At 38.1% G+C, this 15,842-nt stretch overlaps 1 protein-coding gene across 6 annotated transcripts in view; it reads right to left on the bottom strand.

Moving 5' to 3' along the window:
* lrch1.S (leucine-rich repeats and calponin homology (CH) domain containing 1 S homeolog) overlaps positions 1-15,842 on the bottom strand; it is a 123,331-nt gene that overhangs the window by 17,628 nt on the left and 89,861 nt on the right. For all 6 annotated transcript variants that reach the window (XM_041584360.1, XM_041584358.1, XM_041584357.1 and 3 more), the window contains 3 exons: positions 12,803-12,912; positions 11,626-11,763; positions 10,777-10,854 (listed from right to left, as the gene is read on the bottom strand). In XM_041584360.1, coding sequence (XP_041440294.1) covers positions 10,777-10,854; positions 11,626-11,763; positions 12,803-12,912 — 326 coding nt within the window. The remainder of the gene's footprint in view (positions 1-10,776; positions 10,855-11,625; positions 11,764-12,802; positions 12,913-15,842) is intronic.

Genomic DNA, 15,842 nt, shown 5'->3' with positions numbered 1-15,842 from the left:
TTCTCAAACTTGTATAGAAAAAAACTTTTTGATAAATAAGGGGAAACTTTTTCCTGAAAATCTTTTATACTGTGCATGCATGCGCCTTGCCAGCTTTCTTCTTCCAGCAGATGTACCTGCCCGAACCCAGTAGGGCAAATAAAAATAAATAAAATGGAAATAGACTCCTAAACTATAGCCTAGTGTAGCCTGTGCAATAATCAGCCCATGCCTGACATAATGATTCCAGGAATGTGTTAAAGGAGAAGGAAAGTCTCCTTCCACTTGGGCGTGCCAAATGTTAGAAACCCCCAAGTGATTGTATTTATTTACCTGAAACCCCGGGCCGGTGCTCCGATCATCAGAAAATTGCACCGGCCCGGGGTTCTTCCAGCGAGCACCACCGCACAATCCTCTTCCAGTTTCTTCTTTCTTCTCACGGCTGCGCATGCGCATTAGAGTGATAAGCCGAACTTTAACTGAAAAGTCTGATATTTCGTTCTACTGTGCATGCGTCTGCCCCGGGAAATTTGAAGAAAGAAGAAGCCAGAAGAGGATCACTCTGTGGTGCTCACTGGAAGAACCCTGGGCCGGTGCAGTTTTCTGCTGATAGGAGCACTGGCCCGGAATTTCAGGTAAGTAAATACAATCACTTGGGGGTGCCTAAAATTTGGCACCCCCAAGTGGAAGAAGACTTTCCTTCTCCTTTAAGTGATAATGCTGGACTTTTCTGAAATGGAAAGCAATGGGATGTTTCTTGTGGAGAAATCTGCAAAGGAGGCATCTTTCAAATCTGGGAGAAATGAAGCGTCTCAAAACTGTTAGTAGAATGCTCACCCACAGATCTATTTCAGTTATTTTTTCAAAAGATAGTAAGGAAGGCTAGGTTGTTAGTTTGTAAGTCTTTTTTTTTTGACAGCTGGGCATTCTACATAACTTTTTAGATGTTTAATGTCTTTAAAACAACCACTATACTTTAGTGCATGTCATATCCTAATGATCTTTCCACTTTAAAGAATATTTCTTACGGCCTTTACCTTTTTTACACAAATGGAGAAAAGCTGAGCGTCAGCCCTGTGTGCCATTAGCCTTAGCATTATTTAGGTGCCTCCGTGCACTTACACACACCTGTGCATCCATGTTTAGGAAGCCCAGCCACACTGTAGCAAATAAGCATACAAAACACATGTTCATCCAATAAATTGGATATAAACACAAACGTGGAACACTCTCATATTATCAGCATATTACAGATTCCCTTTCATGGTCAATCTGGCGCCTTAATGATTACAAGTCAACTTTGACCCCTTTTAGACGTCACACAGTATCCTTAACCTCTAATTGATGTGGCATTGCTATTTTGGAGAGGTTTTGATTACAGTGTCTGCTAAACCACATATTCATAAAACATCTGAACCCCTTTGATGGTTGAAAAAGCCATGCATTGATCGCAGCAAAGGGACTGACATATTGATATTTCCTGGTAATGGCATTCAGGCGGCTCTGCTAGAATTTATGCAAATAAAAAATGGATTATGCCATTGACAGCTCCACTACTACATAGGAATCTATGTAAAAAGGAGCGATTGAGCCTAATTCTTTCTATACCAGGAAGAATAATTATTAGCTCTGGGTAAGTAGGAATGAAGGAGCGGACCCATACACAGACCATATAGCAACACATTCTGGATACAGTACTTGCCTATGATATGAGTACAATGTCATAAAAGATAGGAGTACAATATCATTAAAGAAAGTCAATTAATGCTTTGCTAAAGTTGAAAAAGAAAGCCTGGTTTATGTTAAACAGCTTCCAGCTAATTTGACATCCCCCTTTCTCTCTAGAGAAAGAATGGCCAATTTGAGACTCATCTATTGGCTATGTCTGCTCTAGTGTGCATGCCCAATGAACAAGACTATACGAATCAGAATAATTAAATTATATACGATCAACGCACTTACAAAGACCAAGCATTACATATTACTGGTAATGAGAGCCATAGAAACTGTGCTTGCTTGCTACATAATGGTGAGCAATGAAAAGAGAGACATCTTCCTGCAATACAGGTGCACATGCAAGTAGCTTATGCTCATATTGCATTCCAGTGGTAGCTGAGACACATAGATACAAAAAGAAGGAGGTGCAAAAGACAAACGCCTATCAGTTCCCAGAAGTCTAAAAAAGTAGTTGATCGTGGGACTGTCTCCCCCACAGCCAGAAGAGCATCAACAGTCTTTTGAATGTGTCGGATATTCAATTGCAGGATGTCATTTGGAGAGCAGAGGTCGGTCTATCCGAAGGGCAGCCATCAGAACAGAAAGAAACAGTGCACAACATTAAAAAGACAACACAGATTGAGACACTAGTATGCTGCATGCAGCTTCCAGAAATCCCAGAAACCTCTAAGCCAGTAAATTACTGGAGCACAAATGATTACGTAAACGCCTGGAGGGGAATCTTTAGAAAGTAAATATAAAGAGCAGTTGAAGTGCATTGAAAACATAACTCTGCTTTGTACAAATGGCATGAAATGGATACAGCTGGGCGGCCATGCCGACTCATTCCCTTATATTGATATACAGGTGCAGTGAAATGTCTTGTAACTATGGCTAAATATATGCTTCCTATATACAACGGTCTGCAAAAGGTGGGAAAATACTTTCTCAATCTTCATAGTGTGCAAGGTAATGGTTTGTTGGGTTTCCAGCACAAAAAATGGCTGGTATGGTTTATGCATCACAGATGGGGCTGCTATGATATCATAGTTTCAGTTTCTGATGGACAATTAATAAAATGAAAATAAATAGAAGTCATTAATTATATTGAATTATTGGTAAAAGTGACAATACAGTCACTGACCATTCAGGGTATCAGACTATTTGTTCTATGGATCATATAAATATCTTATGGCTGCCCATACACAGTGATGGCCAAATGCTGTTGTGCCCTGTTTAAAAACAGGGTTGTCTGGTGTGGCTTTGTATTTTTACTTTTCTGCAAAAACAAGAAATCAAGCTATAAAAAGACACATAAGGGTAAGGTCACACTGCGAGATACTGGGAGATTTAGTCGCCCGGCGACTAATCGCCTCTTCTTTGGGGTGACTAATCTCCCCAAACTGCTTCCCCGTCTTCCTCCTACTAGAATGAAAAATCGCCTGCGGCATAACACTCGCAGCGCTTCATTTTCCGAAGTCGCCCGAAGTTTCCTCGTGAGGCAACTTCGGAAAACGAAGCTGCTGCTAACCCCTTTGTTACCACCCATGTGCTTTCTTAGCATATTGCAGAATGTTTTAGGTATATATAGCTACTAACTGGTAAATTATCTGCATATTTAGCCCAGGGGTTGCAACAGTTTTACCATTAACCAAGTAAAATATTCTTTCCATGTGCAGTCTGTACCGGTTTTTAAGGTGCAGAGCACAGTGCATAGACAAGCAGTAAGCTCTGTAACACAGTGAGCCCATTGGCGCCCCCCAGCTTGCACACATTCTAGGAGGCATTCAAGGGGAAACACACATACAAACCCCGGCCCACCCCCCATGACTACAATGGTGCCATACACAGCTTGTTAATAAAATAATAAAAAAGAATGCCATGCTTGATTAAAGTCCATTTATATCCATTTGGAAAATATAATAACTGTGTTTATGGAAAATTTTGTTAATCTGAACACACAAAACCACTTTCCACTCCATCTACATTTATGTTTAACTCATAAACATATTTACAAACTTTTAGGAGTACTCCATTCCTTGCTAACACCGTTGTTTTCTCCCCAAATTACCCCCTACAGATCCACTGATTTGGTAGAATAAATTAGCTTTTCAATGGTTGTGGTTTTGACAGCATGTACTGAAGAAAGAGCAACAAAGCCAAAGAAAGGTGATCCTTTGAGAGACTGGGCTGCTTAATGATGCAGGGATGCAGGGCAGCACATACAAGACGAGTCCTCTGTGTCTTGAGGGAAAAAAGGATTCTCTGCACAAAGACTCTCAGCATCACCTTGAACTGAACATTCATTAAGAAAAATAGATTTTAGCTGAGTGAATGATGATGTAGGGGATATGTTGGCTTGCTAATACCAGCATTTTATGTAGAGCAAGGGAAAGCCCCACAATTGACATGGAAATAAATTGGCAGAGTGTGCTGAGAGGAAACAGCTATTTATTTATATATATATATATATATATATATATATATATATATATATAGACACATACAAGAGTCCTCTGCACTCAACCCATTATCAATATATTTAAGACAGAGACATTTTGTGCATACTGCTACTAAAAAATGCCTTACCCTTTAAACAAAACAGGGATTGTTTGTCCATATATTGCAATATATTTAAGCTGGCCAACTACGTCAAAGTCATCCTATATCTGGCCAGTCCTACGCTTAATTTTCATCTGATTCATTAAGAATTCTATGGCTTCATTATACATTTTACAAAGGGACTAGGTTTTACCTGCAACTTAACTTGCTGCTTTCAAAGTAAACCTCCATACTTGGCTGCCCTTTTATTAGACACCAGTGGGATCACCTGACTATAGCTGGGAAGGGTGGGAGCTACAACATAGAGCTGGTCACTGCTCTTGTATAACTATAACAAACAAGGGAAAGTTGTGCTCACCACTATTTTTTAAAAACATTAGGCGGGGGTGCAATGAGGCTGTGACCACAAAATACATATAGACATATACAAGAGTCCTCTGCACTCAACCCATTATCAATATATTTAAGACAGCGACATTTTCTGCATACTGCTACTAAAAAATGCCTTACCCTTTAAACAAAACAGGGATTGTTTGTCCATATATTGCAATATATTTAAGCTGGCCAACTACGTCAAACTCATCCCATATCTGGCCAGTCCTACGCTTAATTTTCATCTGATTCATTAAGAATTCTATTGCTTCATTATACATTTTACAAAGGGACTAGGTATTACCTGCAACTTAACTTGCTGCTTTCAAAGTAAACCTCCATACTTGGCTGCCATTTTATTAGACACCAGTGGGATCACCTGACTATAGCTGGGAAGGGTGGGAGCTACAACATAGAGCTGGTCACTGCTCTTGTATAACTATACACAGCCTCATTGCACCCCCGCCTAATGTTTTTAAAAAATAGTGGTGAGCACAACTTTCCCTTGTTTGTTATAGTTATACAAGAGCAGTATATATATATATATATATATATATATATATATATATATATATTTATATATATATATATATATATATATATATTTATATATATATATATATATATTAGCTCCCAAGGCAAAGGCACTGTAATTGCAACAATTAACTTACTGTCACACAGTTACACTACTGACATTAAAAAAAAGTACATTAACCCTACTTCAGTTCTCCAAAAATCCACTGGTGACATCAAACAGTAAACTTCGTGTTGAGAGGGACATTCATTTTACCCCCAACCCCGAAAGATAGAAAACAAATTCCCTTGAATCCATGTTTCACCTATTTCATAAGATAGTTGTAACCGTACTCCTTTTTTCCCCCAATAATGCCCAAAGAAACAGCCAAAGCAGGAAAGACTATGATGTTGCTGCTTTCACTATGAACACAAGCCCCTAAAAGCTGTTCTGAACAGTAACACCAAAAAATTTGTGTTTTAAAGGAATGACAATATAGGGGCTGATTCACTAACTTCGAGTGAAGGATTCGAAGTAAAAAAAACTTTGAATTTCGAAGTGTTTTTTGGGCTACTTCGACCATCGAATGGGCTACTTCGACCTTCGACTACGACTTCGAATCGAAGGATGCAAACTAAAAATCGTTCGACTATTCGACCATTCGATAGTCGAAGTACTGTCTCTTTAAGAAAAAACTTCGACCCCCTAGTTCGCCATCTAAAAGCTACCGAAGTCAATGTTAGCCTATGGGGAAGGTCCCCATAGGCTTTCCTACGTTTTTTTGGTCGAAGGATAATCCTTCGATCGTTGGATTAAAATCCTTCGATCGAAGGATTATTCATTCAATCGTTCGATCGCACTATTTGCGCTAAAATCCTTCGATCCTTTTCGAAGGATTTTAATTCCCAGTCGAATATCGAGGGTTAATTAACCCTCGATATTCGACCCTTTGTGAATCGGCCCCATAATGTACGGTTTCACTGCACTGGAAAAACTGGTGTGTTTGCTTCAGAAACTCTACTATAGTTTATATAAACAAGCTACTGTGTAGCCATGGGGGCAGCCATTCAAGAGCAGGATACACAGTAGATAACAGATAAGTTCTGAAGAATCCCATTGTATACTATAGACCTTATCCATTATCTGCTGTGTATCCTGTGCCTTTTCTAAATTTTTTAACCTTACTTGTTACTGTTCCTTGAAGTAGTGGACTATTGTTTTGCGTACATTACAAAAGGCACACACTTTGTACTGATCTGCCTCTTAAACAGCAATAGATAATCAGACTGCAAATCATAACATCAACCAGTGCAGCCTCAGCTATAGTGAGGGGTCAGCACCTACAGTATATGCCCAGAGTGCACATGTACACATTCATTTTACCAACATTTTCAGAACCTTATGCTGCAATCTATAATGAATGTGTCACAACACAACAAGTGATAAGGTTTTTCAAAGCAATGAATTTGCTGTTCCACATTGCCTTGTAAAATAGCTGCAAGGCATGGGTTTGCACACTTGTTTTGTTCAGAACATGATTATGTGAATAATTCTGTATGTTCAGACTGGGTGACATTGAGAAGCCTGGTTAGAGAAACACACACACACTAGATCAAGCATGCCATCTTGTGGACAAAGAGCATTACTACATTGTTAAGGGCTTCTGATTCATTAGATATGGATTGGAATTAACTCCTCTAATGATTATTGGGTTTTCTGGACTAATCCTTTTTCTTAATCTTCTTTCTGTATGTGTTTTCAGCTAGGGGTACCTATGCTAATCACCCATGGATTGTGTTTATATTGAGACATGTACATTAAAATACAGCATTTATCGTCTTAATAAATAAAGCTCACCACAGAGAGAGGGAAATGTCACAAATCTCTATTCGTTTAAATAGGATTTTTTGGGGTGTGGGGATGAACTCTTCATAGACCTTCAAATCTTGATACAGTAAATATGCAATCAGAAAACCTATTCAAGTGAATATAAAGCTGTGATATTTCCCTCCAGTGAACTGTGGCCAGCATTGTCTATACTGCTAAATATTCAGTTATTATACATTCAGGAATTTGCTTTTTAGTAAAACACCAAACAGAAAACGAAAGGGTTCAATTAGGAGTGCTTCCACTCGTGCAGTTGCACTAAAATGAACACAAATGTTGTTCTTACAAAAAATCCTTCCCGTTTTGCTGAAAAGTGCACTTGTGTCTATTACCTACAACTCTAAACATTTATGATTAAATATAAATTGATCACAAGCAAAAGCTCCAACTGCAACCACACAAACACGCAACTGTGTTAATTTTGACACATCAGGCAAAATTCCCTACATGGGCTTAATTAAGCTGCCATTATGGGTAAAAAGACTGCATTATGGGTATAAAAAAAAATCACAATTTGCATCTGCAAGTGAACTTTAATCATGGTTGTAAATAATCGAAGTGTATTGTATGTTACCGTTACACAAAGACATTTATCAGGAACAACCTTTTAATGGCAGAGACTTCAAATCAACCCCCCATCCCAGATAGATAATGCAAAGACAAGTAAAAGTAGGGCACCCCCTTCGACTCTTGGCTGTGATGCCGGATTTAACAGGCTGGAGAGATTTAAATTTGTGTGTGTATATAAATATATGTGTATGTAAGCACCGTAGGCCACCTCCTCTAAAGCTGCTGCCCTAGACAAGGGCCCTTAAGTGCCTACATATAAATATGATTCTAACAATTAGTCATCCATAAACATTATATTGGAGATGAGGAGGTATTTCATATACATCATACATGGAATTATGCACATCATTCATGACACTGGAAGACACTAGATCAATGCGCACACAAGAAATTGTGGTGCGCATACAAAGAATTTTGTGTGAAAACAAAACATTTTTCATTTATACTGACCTGTGCAAACAGCTTTTTAAAAATGTGCACACAAGTTTAAAATGTGTGCACAAAAAATCTTTTTTTGTGTGCACATAGCAAAGAAGGAATTAGCGGGAACATTGCACTAGATACCCATTGTGCATTTGGTTTTTTCATAGGTTCATTACAAGCTTATTGCAGAAAGATTAGTTTAGAACTAGCATGTACATTTGGTTTTAGGTACACACACTTCCTGATTCTCTCAGGCCACAGCTATAAACAACAATGGATGGCTAAATCTGCTGCCAAATCCTGTGGCAAACATGCTCCATTTTAGCAATTTGGGATTGACTATCCAGAATCAGAATAATGGCATTTGGGAGGTAAGGGTACCAGTATACTGTTTCTGACTTAAGATGGCCATAGACAGAAAGATAAAATCATACGAATCGGATGTTTGTACAATTTTCAGACCGTGTGTGGATGGTCCTGACATTTTTCGTACCATGGCGATCAGTCATTTAGTAGTTCGGACAGGTTAAGGACAGAGACTCGAGCTGCAACTCACAGAGATTAGTCGCTGGAAGAAGAGGAGATTAGTCGCCGGGCGACTAATTTCCCCAAATTGCAGCATGTTTCTCTGCCCTAAAAGATTTCTGTCGCAAATGATAATATCTCTGCATGCATTGTCTATCGAACGATAACATTTGTAGGACATAACTTTCATACAATTGCTGTCTGTAAATTAATGGCCAGAGCATCGTCTGATTTCTTCTTTTTCCTACTTTAATCTGAATGGTTAGTGGCATTGTTCTTTGACTAAGAGGTTAAAATGTGCACTTCTATGGCCAACGTTAGGCACCAATATCTTGTGAACTGGCTAATTATCTTTCTCTCTCTTCCTTGCCTGCTAATGATTTACTTATTCATTGGATAAATGAAAATCTTCCATGTTGACTTTAAACTGCACTTATTCAATAGAAAAGCGGTCTTCTAATAGTTACAAACCTTTGTCTGATAACTGATCAACACTTTCTATTTTTTATGGGAGTGATTTAAAGATGTTTCAAAGCTGGATTGGAAAATGGTTGAAAATAAATGTGAAACATGATCAGAAATAAACAAAATCCCCATGCCGCTGAAATAGTGTATAAAGCTTTCCCACACAGCTGAACTGTATGTGTAGCCTCCAGCTAATGTGCAAAACTGCGGTTATATGTTGCCAACATTTGCACTCCAGCAGCTTACAGGCACCTCTTCTAAGTCTGAGGATTTACCACTTTACACCAGCACATGGAGAAAATAAGCTCTTTATAAGCTTTTTAGATCTCAATTCCCACTTGTATTCAGTGACAACTCACTTACCTTGTTTAATTCTATACAGTTACTGTACACACAGGCTCATGCTGCTTCATTGTGAAAGAGTATTTTGGCATATTCATAAATAAATGTTATAGAGTATTTATAATATAGTATTTTTTGGGGTGATAAGACCTATGAGTGGGGATCTTCTAGTACGTAACTCATATTTCTTTGTATGGGTGCAAGGAGGAGCAAGTGCCTTGGGCCCTGTAGAATAGTAGTTATAGTTTTGAATACTGGGGACAGCAGATATAGTGGGCAAGATGGTATCAATGATGCTTCTGTCTCTGCTTCTCACTATGGGACTAATCTTAAGATTGGTAGTTCCAGAACAGCTAAAGGGTCACAAGTAGGGAGGGCTCGACCAAGCTGGCCAGGCACCCTGGGCAACCTGGCCAGCCTTTTCATCCCCATGCGCAACCGCATTACAAGAAGAGCGGGCATGACTAGTGCCCCACCCACCTCCACTTTTGCGCCCTACACACGTGCCTCTTTTGCCTACCCCTGGTTACGGCCCTGTAGGTAGGGCAGTCCTACTTCCTATTAATAATGGGATCCTTCAAAGTTTTAGTTTTCTCCACGGAACTAAAGATGGTCCTATAGGGCTTCAAAAATTGTCATACAAAGTATCTGAAATCTATGTGCTGTTTAGATTCTCCTTTATTTTAAATCCTTATTGTTAAATCTTATACTTGTATTAACACTATTCTCACTCCATGCTCTCACAGTTAAGTACTACACATTGCCTTTACATCTTGAAGCCCTCGTCCCTTCTTTTCCATCATCATATACCAATTTCTAGAGGTCTTAAGGTATCCATACACTTTCCATTCAATGGCCAATACTCTCCAGTATTCCAAAGACTAGCCCACTTGGCAAATGGATGGATGGGGTTCAAGTGGCCATGTAACTGTATGGCCACCTTTTTATTGTTCTGATTGTTTGGGCTGTCTGAAGAAGTGAAGCTCCTCTAAACTTCCTTATCTGTCAATGCGCCATGCACTCACCAATATTGTCCATCATCAAATGAAATTTTCCAACACATTCGGAAGGCTGGGCAGGGTGGCCAAAGTCCACTAAACTGCCCGACCAAATCTGGTCTCAAATGGCCAGCTTAAGACTGGAGGAAAGCCCAACCAATATAAAATATAAGGGGAATTATTTGTGAATTTTACTAAATTCTCTTTCACACAGAAACACTTTGAATTTACTATCCCATTTTGATGCCAAAGATAATTGCATGGTTGAATGTAAATATTGTGAGATTTATGTACTGTTAAGGAATTGAGCATCTCCTTTCTCCTAATCCAACATGTTATTTACGCAACGTATGGAATATAAAGCCTTGAAAAGATTCATATTAAATTTAAAATATATATATATATATATATATATATAATTACCTCGGGTACTCCCATTTTTCTACAAGCCTCTACGAAGTTTTCAACATTTCTTCTGCATTTGGCCATGCTAAGTTTTGGCTGCAAATAAATACATTAATCTAATGAGAAAAATGTATCCAAACATAAATAAGTTAGTACAAACAAAGTTAGTTGGACTTAAGCAGTGACACAACTTACATCCTTCATCTGACTGCTGGATGGCACTGTATTTTAACAAAAGCAGCCATCTCTGTAGCCCACTGGTTCACAAACTGTGGGGCTGGGTTCCCTAAGGGAGTTCTCAGCCATGATTTGAAACCCCTGAAAGACAGTTAGAGCAGATTTGCTCAAAATGCCTATTTTGCTTTCCTATGTACTCCTGGAAGCTCACCTTGGAGCAGAACAGGGGTGTAAATACAGAGGAAGCAGGCCCTGTGGCTGTAGGGGGGCCCAGGTTGTATAGGGGCCCCATGAGGCCCCAATTCATATACAGTTTCAATAAATATTGGTAAAACTGGTCAACCTCTAGATCCCCTGATGCAGAACAGGGACCAAACAAAATGGTGTAAAATCCAGGACAATTTATAATGCATAATATATAGGTGGGACCACAAAAAACAATGCAAAATGAGGGAAATCCTAAAATCAGGGGATGTAAAATTGAGGTGTCACTGTGTATATAGAATTAGGACAAGACAACCTATATCCTTACATATGTTACTGAACTGACAAACCCCAGAATCCCTTCAATAGCCTGATGTTGGTGTGGTGATGTGCATGCTGTACAGAAAATGGATTGACTGTCTCTATATATTTTCCGTACAATCATACACAAAGAAACTGAAGATGTTTGAGCTTTCATTAACATACCACAGCTGGTGAAGGCACATGGATACTCCCCACTGACCGAGGTCGGATCTGATTAGCTAAATGACATAGAACAACCCCATCCATTAGAGCTGGTCCCAAGTCATTAGGCAGGCCCATCTTTAGCCTGACTTCAATATTCTGAAAGACAACAAAGGACAGTTATACCAGTAGTTCCAGCAGTATAATCTAGCCCACCTGTTATGCGTACATAAGCATCACTATATAAATAAAAATATACATCCATACATGTGTGGATAGCTTAAGTCTGTTTTCTTAATACTTTCTTTAAAAACCTAGTGGAACAAAACCGGACATTATTTCCTTCAAATACAAAGGCCACCCAACCTGGAGAGTTGTCACTTGCCAAATCAGGGCTTAAAAGGGAAATTGCATTTAACAAAAATATGTTAAAAGTGTCCGAATTACTTTTACTCCTACATTTCCTTAGATCCTACTTGTGTTATTATATAGGTTACATTACTCAAGATTATATATAGTGCTACTTTTACTTGAATCTTAGCCATGCTTCATTTGTGAAGAAATGGACTTTGAAGGCAGAAGTCGAGTGACATCAGGAATGAGGTTTGAGACATCAGGGGGTGGGTGACTTTTTGTGGGTGGGTCGGTGATGTCAGTGGTGAGACTATGATGCAGCTATCACTATTGCCAGTCTTGTCCCGGTTTTCTAATTTGGAAATAACAGGCAGATTTCACCTGTAAAGGTTGCAACCCTAGTCCAAGTCTCTAAATATATGTTAAAAGACTAAGGTCTAGTTTCACTCTTTGTAGGTACTGTACACTCACATTTACAGTCATTCACTGGTAATGTTTTTCAGTATTAGGGCCATTCTGAATCTTGTGATTATCGTGTCAGCGACATCTCAAAATATGATCCATTGGTCACCACTGTATGACTCAGCTAGGGTGCTTTCCTTTTAATAGTCTTGTAACCCATAACCACCAATCAGCAGGTAGCTATTACTGGACTTTTTAAAGTTTACAAGACCTAAGCAAACTTTGCACCTTTTATTACATTACAATATTTGTATTAAGTAGGTTTTAGGTCCGGTGTATCACTATAGCTAGTATCCCTTATCCTTCATCTAAGTCTAAAGTTAGCTGTGGTTCAACATCATCTGGTTTTTTGATATTTCATCATACAAAGGAATAGCAGTACCTCTCGCAAATGATCTATCAGCTCTTTCTCTTCTCGCATTTGCTCCATTTTTCTTCGTATTGTGAACTGAGGATCTACTGCTTCCAGATTCCTCTGTGGTCTGATGAAGACTAAAAACATAAAATAGAAAAACAAATACACTTGTAAAGTAAAAATTATTTTTGTGTTAACACTTTAACCTCTTTTAGTAAAGTGAGGAACATCAATTTCATACAGTAATGAACATACCACCCTCTTTACTTTAAGGATTGCATTATATTTCCATGCACAATGAACACATTAAAAGCTACAAACAATCATGCTTGTATACGTGGGTGTATCCCAACTCGCAAAACATTTAAAAGGGTTGTTGAACTTTAAGTTAGCATTAAATATGTTATAGAATGGCCCACTTTAAGCAACTTTTCGATTGGAGGGTATTTATAGGGTTTTTTTTACCCATGTTTCTTATGCACAAGAAACCTGTGACAGCTTGTTTCTTACTTTCTTTGATGATCAAGGGTGCATCTATTCTCAGACACCACCTTATTGCAGATCTATGAAGTCTGGTTATCACTAACTGCCATGCAAATAGTCCTTCAGCTATTGTCTAAATAAAGATACCACCATATTAGCCAATATTGTGCACAAATAAAAATAGCAATGGCAATGAGGATGCAGAAAGGACTTGGTTTTCTAATGCCAACTTGAACGTGTCCATGAGGTTCAGCCTTTTTGTCTGTGAAACCTGCTTAACTGCTAATTATGCACATAATATGTCACATATTTACATATCCGAGTTCATCCAAGTATTGTCATTAACACTGCTTCCACGTGCAAATATTTGTTTGGATACATAAAATATGGGTTCAGATACACAATGGCTAACTCATGCTAATGCACAATTCCTAGGTCTAACATTGAAAAGTATTCTAGATTCCATACCTAAAAATAATTTTTTTTTATTGCATTTAAGGGGTTGTTTACCTTCCACTTTTTTCAGTACAGTTGTTTCAGATAGTTCACCAAAAATAAAGACTTTTTAAAACCACCTTCTATTTGTGAACTAGTCCAAAATTGAAATTTAAAGTTTCCTTTTTATGTCTTTCAGAAGCAGCTCTTAGGGGAAGGGGGTCGCCAAACTGTAAACTGTTCTAAACTGATACATTTAGTTGATATATTTCTTATCTTTGTCCTTGCTGAGCAGAATCCCGGAGTTTCATTAAAGGCAGTTGTTAGAATTGATGTTGAAATGCTGCTGAGAAATGTATCAACTAACTGTAGCAAATTATAACAGTTTAGACTACATCTGGATCACTGAGCTGCCAGAGTAAATATCCAGAGGGAGGAAACCCCCTCCCAGAGATAATAAGAAGGTAAAAAATGAGACTTTCAACTTCAATTATTAGAGAAACAGTCACAAATAGAAAATCATTGAAAAAAAAGTATTTAGTTGTTTTCAGAATGTTCTCCAGAAATAAACTGATGGAAGGTGAACAACCCCTTTAATTCAAATAAAAATGATGAAGTGATACATAACATATAAAATATAGCCATGTTATTACAATGACAAATACATTACACAATTGCATAGGACTTGCTTATGCAACAGGTTAACCTTGTGCATAAAAAAACTCTTCTTAAATGGGAACACCACAACAATATAAAACTTTTTGAAAAGTGAAAACAATTTCAAGCAACTTTGCAATATACATCAATTAAAAAATATGCAGACTTTTCATGATTTTTAATGGTTTGGAACAGCTCCCTAAGCCTGCCTCCCTGTTGATCTCTCTGACTACTTTGCTGAGCTGACTGACTACTGTTACTTTGTATCAACAGCCATCTGTCCTTAGCCTACACCTTCCAAACCCCACAATTCCCTGCACATGTGATTTCAATAAGGAAAGGAACATCACAGGGCAATGCATTGTGGGTAATTTAGTTCCTGCATGTTGTCTGTAAGCTGTGGAGTAGTTGTTACAATTTGTAACATCAGTGTTTAGTCCCTCCTTCCCTGCCAGGATTTTAAATGATGCAGAAAGAAAATAACTGTTAAAACAGCTGGATTTCAGCATAGAAAATGGCAATTTATTTATACTTTTTGAAGAAACTGGTAACTGTGATGGGTATATTAGGGGTTTCTGTGTTATGTGGGCCTCTTTATCAAATTTTGGTTTGGAAGCCGGAGTTCCCTTTTAATAGAAAACTGAAACAGATTCAGAACAAGTAATATTGACTTACAGTAAAAATGGGTTATCCAGCTAAAATCTCTTAACTCTTTCAGGTAATTTACCATGTAGCTTTCCCATATAACCTTGGTCAGAGAGATAACAAAATACAAAGTCTGCTGTTTAATATCAAATAAGTGGGAAGTGGGGGAATTCATTCCAGTGCTCAGTGTGATTCATTATGTTTAGGTGATTAGGAAATTGCTTTTTTTTGTTGTTGTTGCTTATTAATGATAAAGCTGGGGAATCCAGAAGCATCCCCAGTATTTCAATATTTTCTGCACTTATCAAAAAAATGCTAATGGTCAGGAACATGGACCTGACAGTCAAAAGGAACGTTTTCAAATCTGGTAATATTAGCAGTTCAGAATTGTCAGAACTTGTTTTGACTGCTTTGAGCAGTCAAATACATTGTTATAGACTAACCTGTCAGAATGTTTTACCAGCAGTAGTACACTTTACCAACAAATGATATATTGGCCCTTTAGTTTTTACAGTATATTAAATATAATCTCATTATATTTAATAAGAATGACCACACTCTATTGCAATCTAGGGGGTTTCCACTAATTTTCAGATTTTAGTTGTACAATTTCCAGCAAGAAAAAAACTATATAATATATATGCCTCCCCATGCAAAATCACTATTCCAATTGTCCTCGGGCTACAATAATGTTACCAAGAGAACAGATTCACTCAAACATCATGGCCTGAAGAATTAATACACTTAAGTGGCTTTGTAATATGCAAAAGAACAGTAAACGGTCTCTTTCATTTTAATATGATGCAGACACCAGTCATCCCACTGCTGAAAAGTTCATGTAGGAGAT

Source organism: Xenopus laevis, chromosome 2S (assembly GCF_017654675.1).
Source record: "Xenopus laevis strain J_2021 chromosome 2S, Xenopus_laevis_v10.1, whole genome shotgun sequence".
In the NCBI taxonomy this organism is placed as follows: Eukaryota; Metazoa; Chordata; class Amphibia; order Anura; family Pipidae; genus Xenopus; species Xenopus laevis.
Note: the sequence above shows the minus strand (reverse complement) of the source record. Positions and strands in the feature narration are given on the sequence as shown.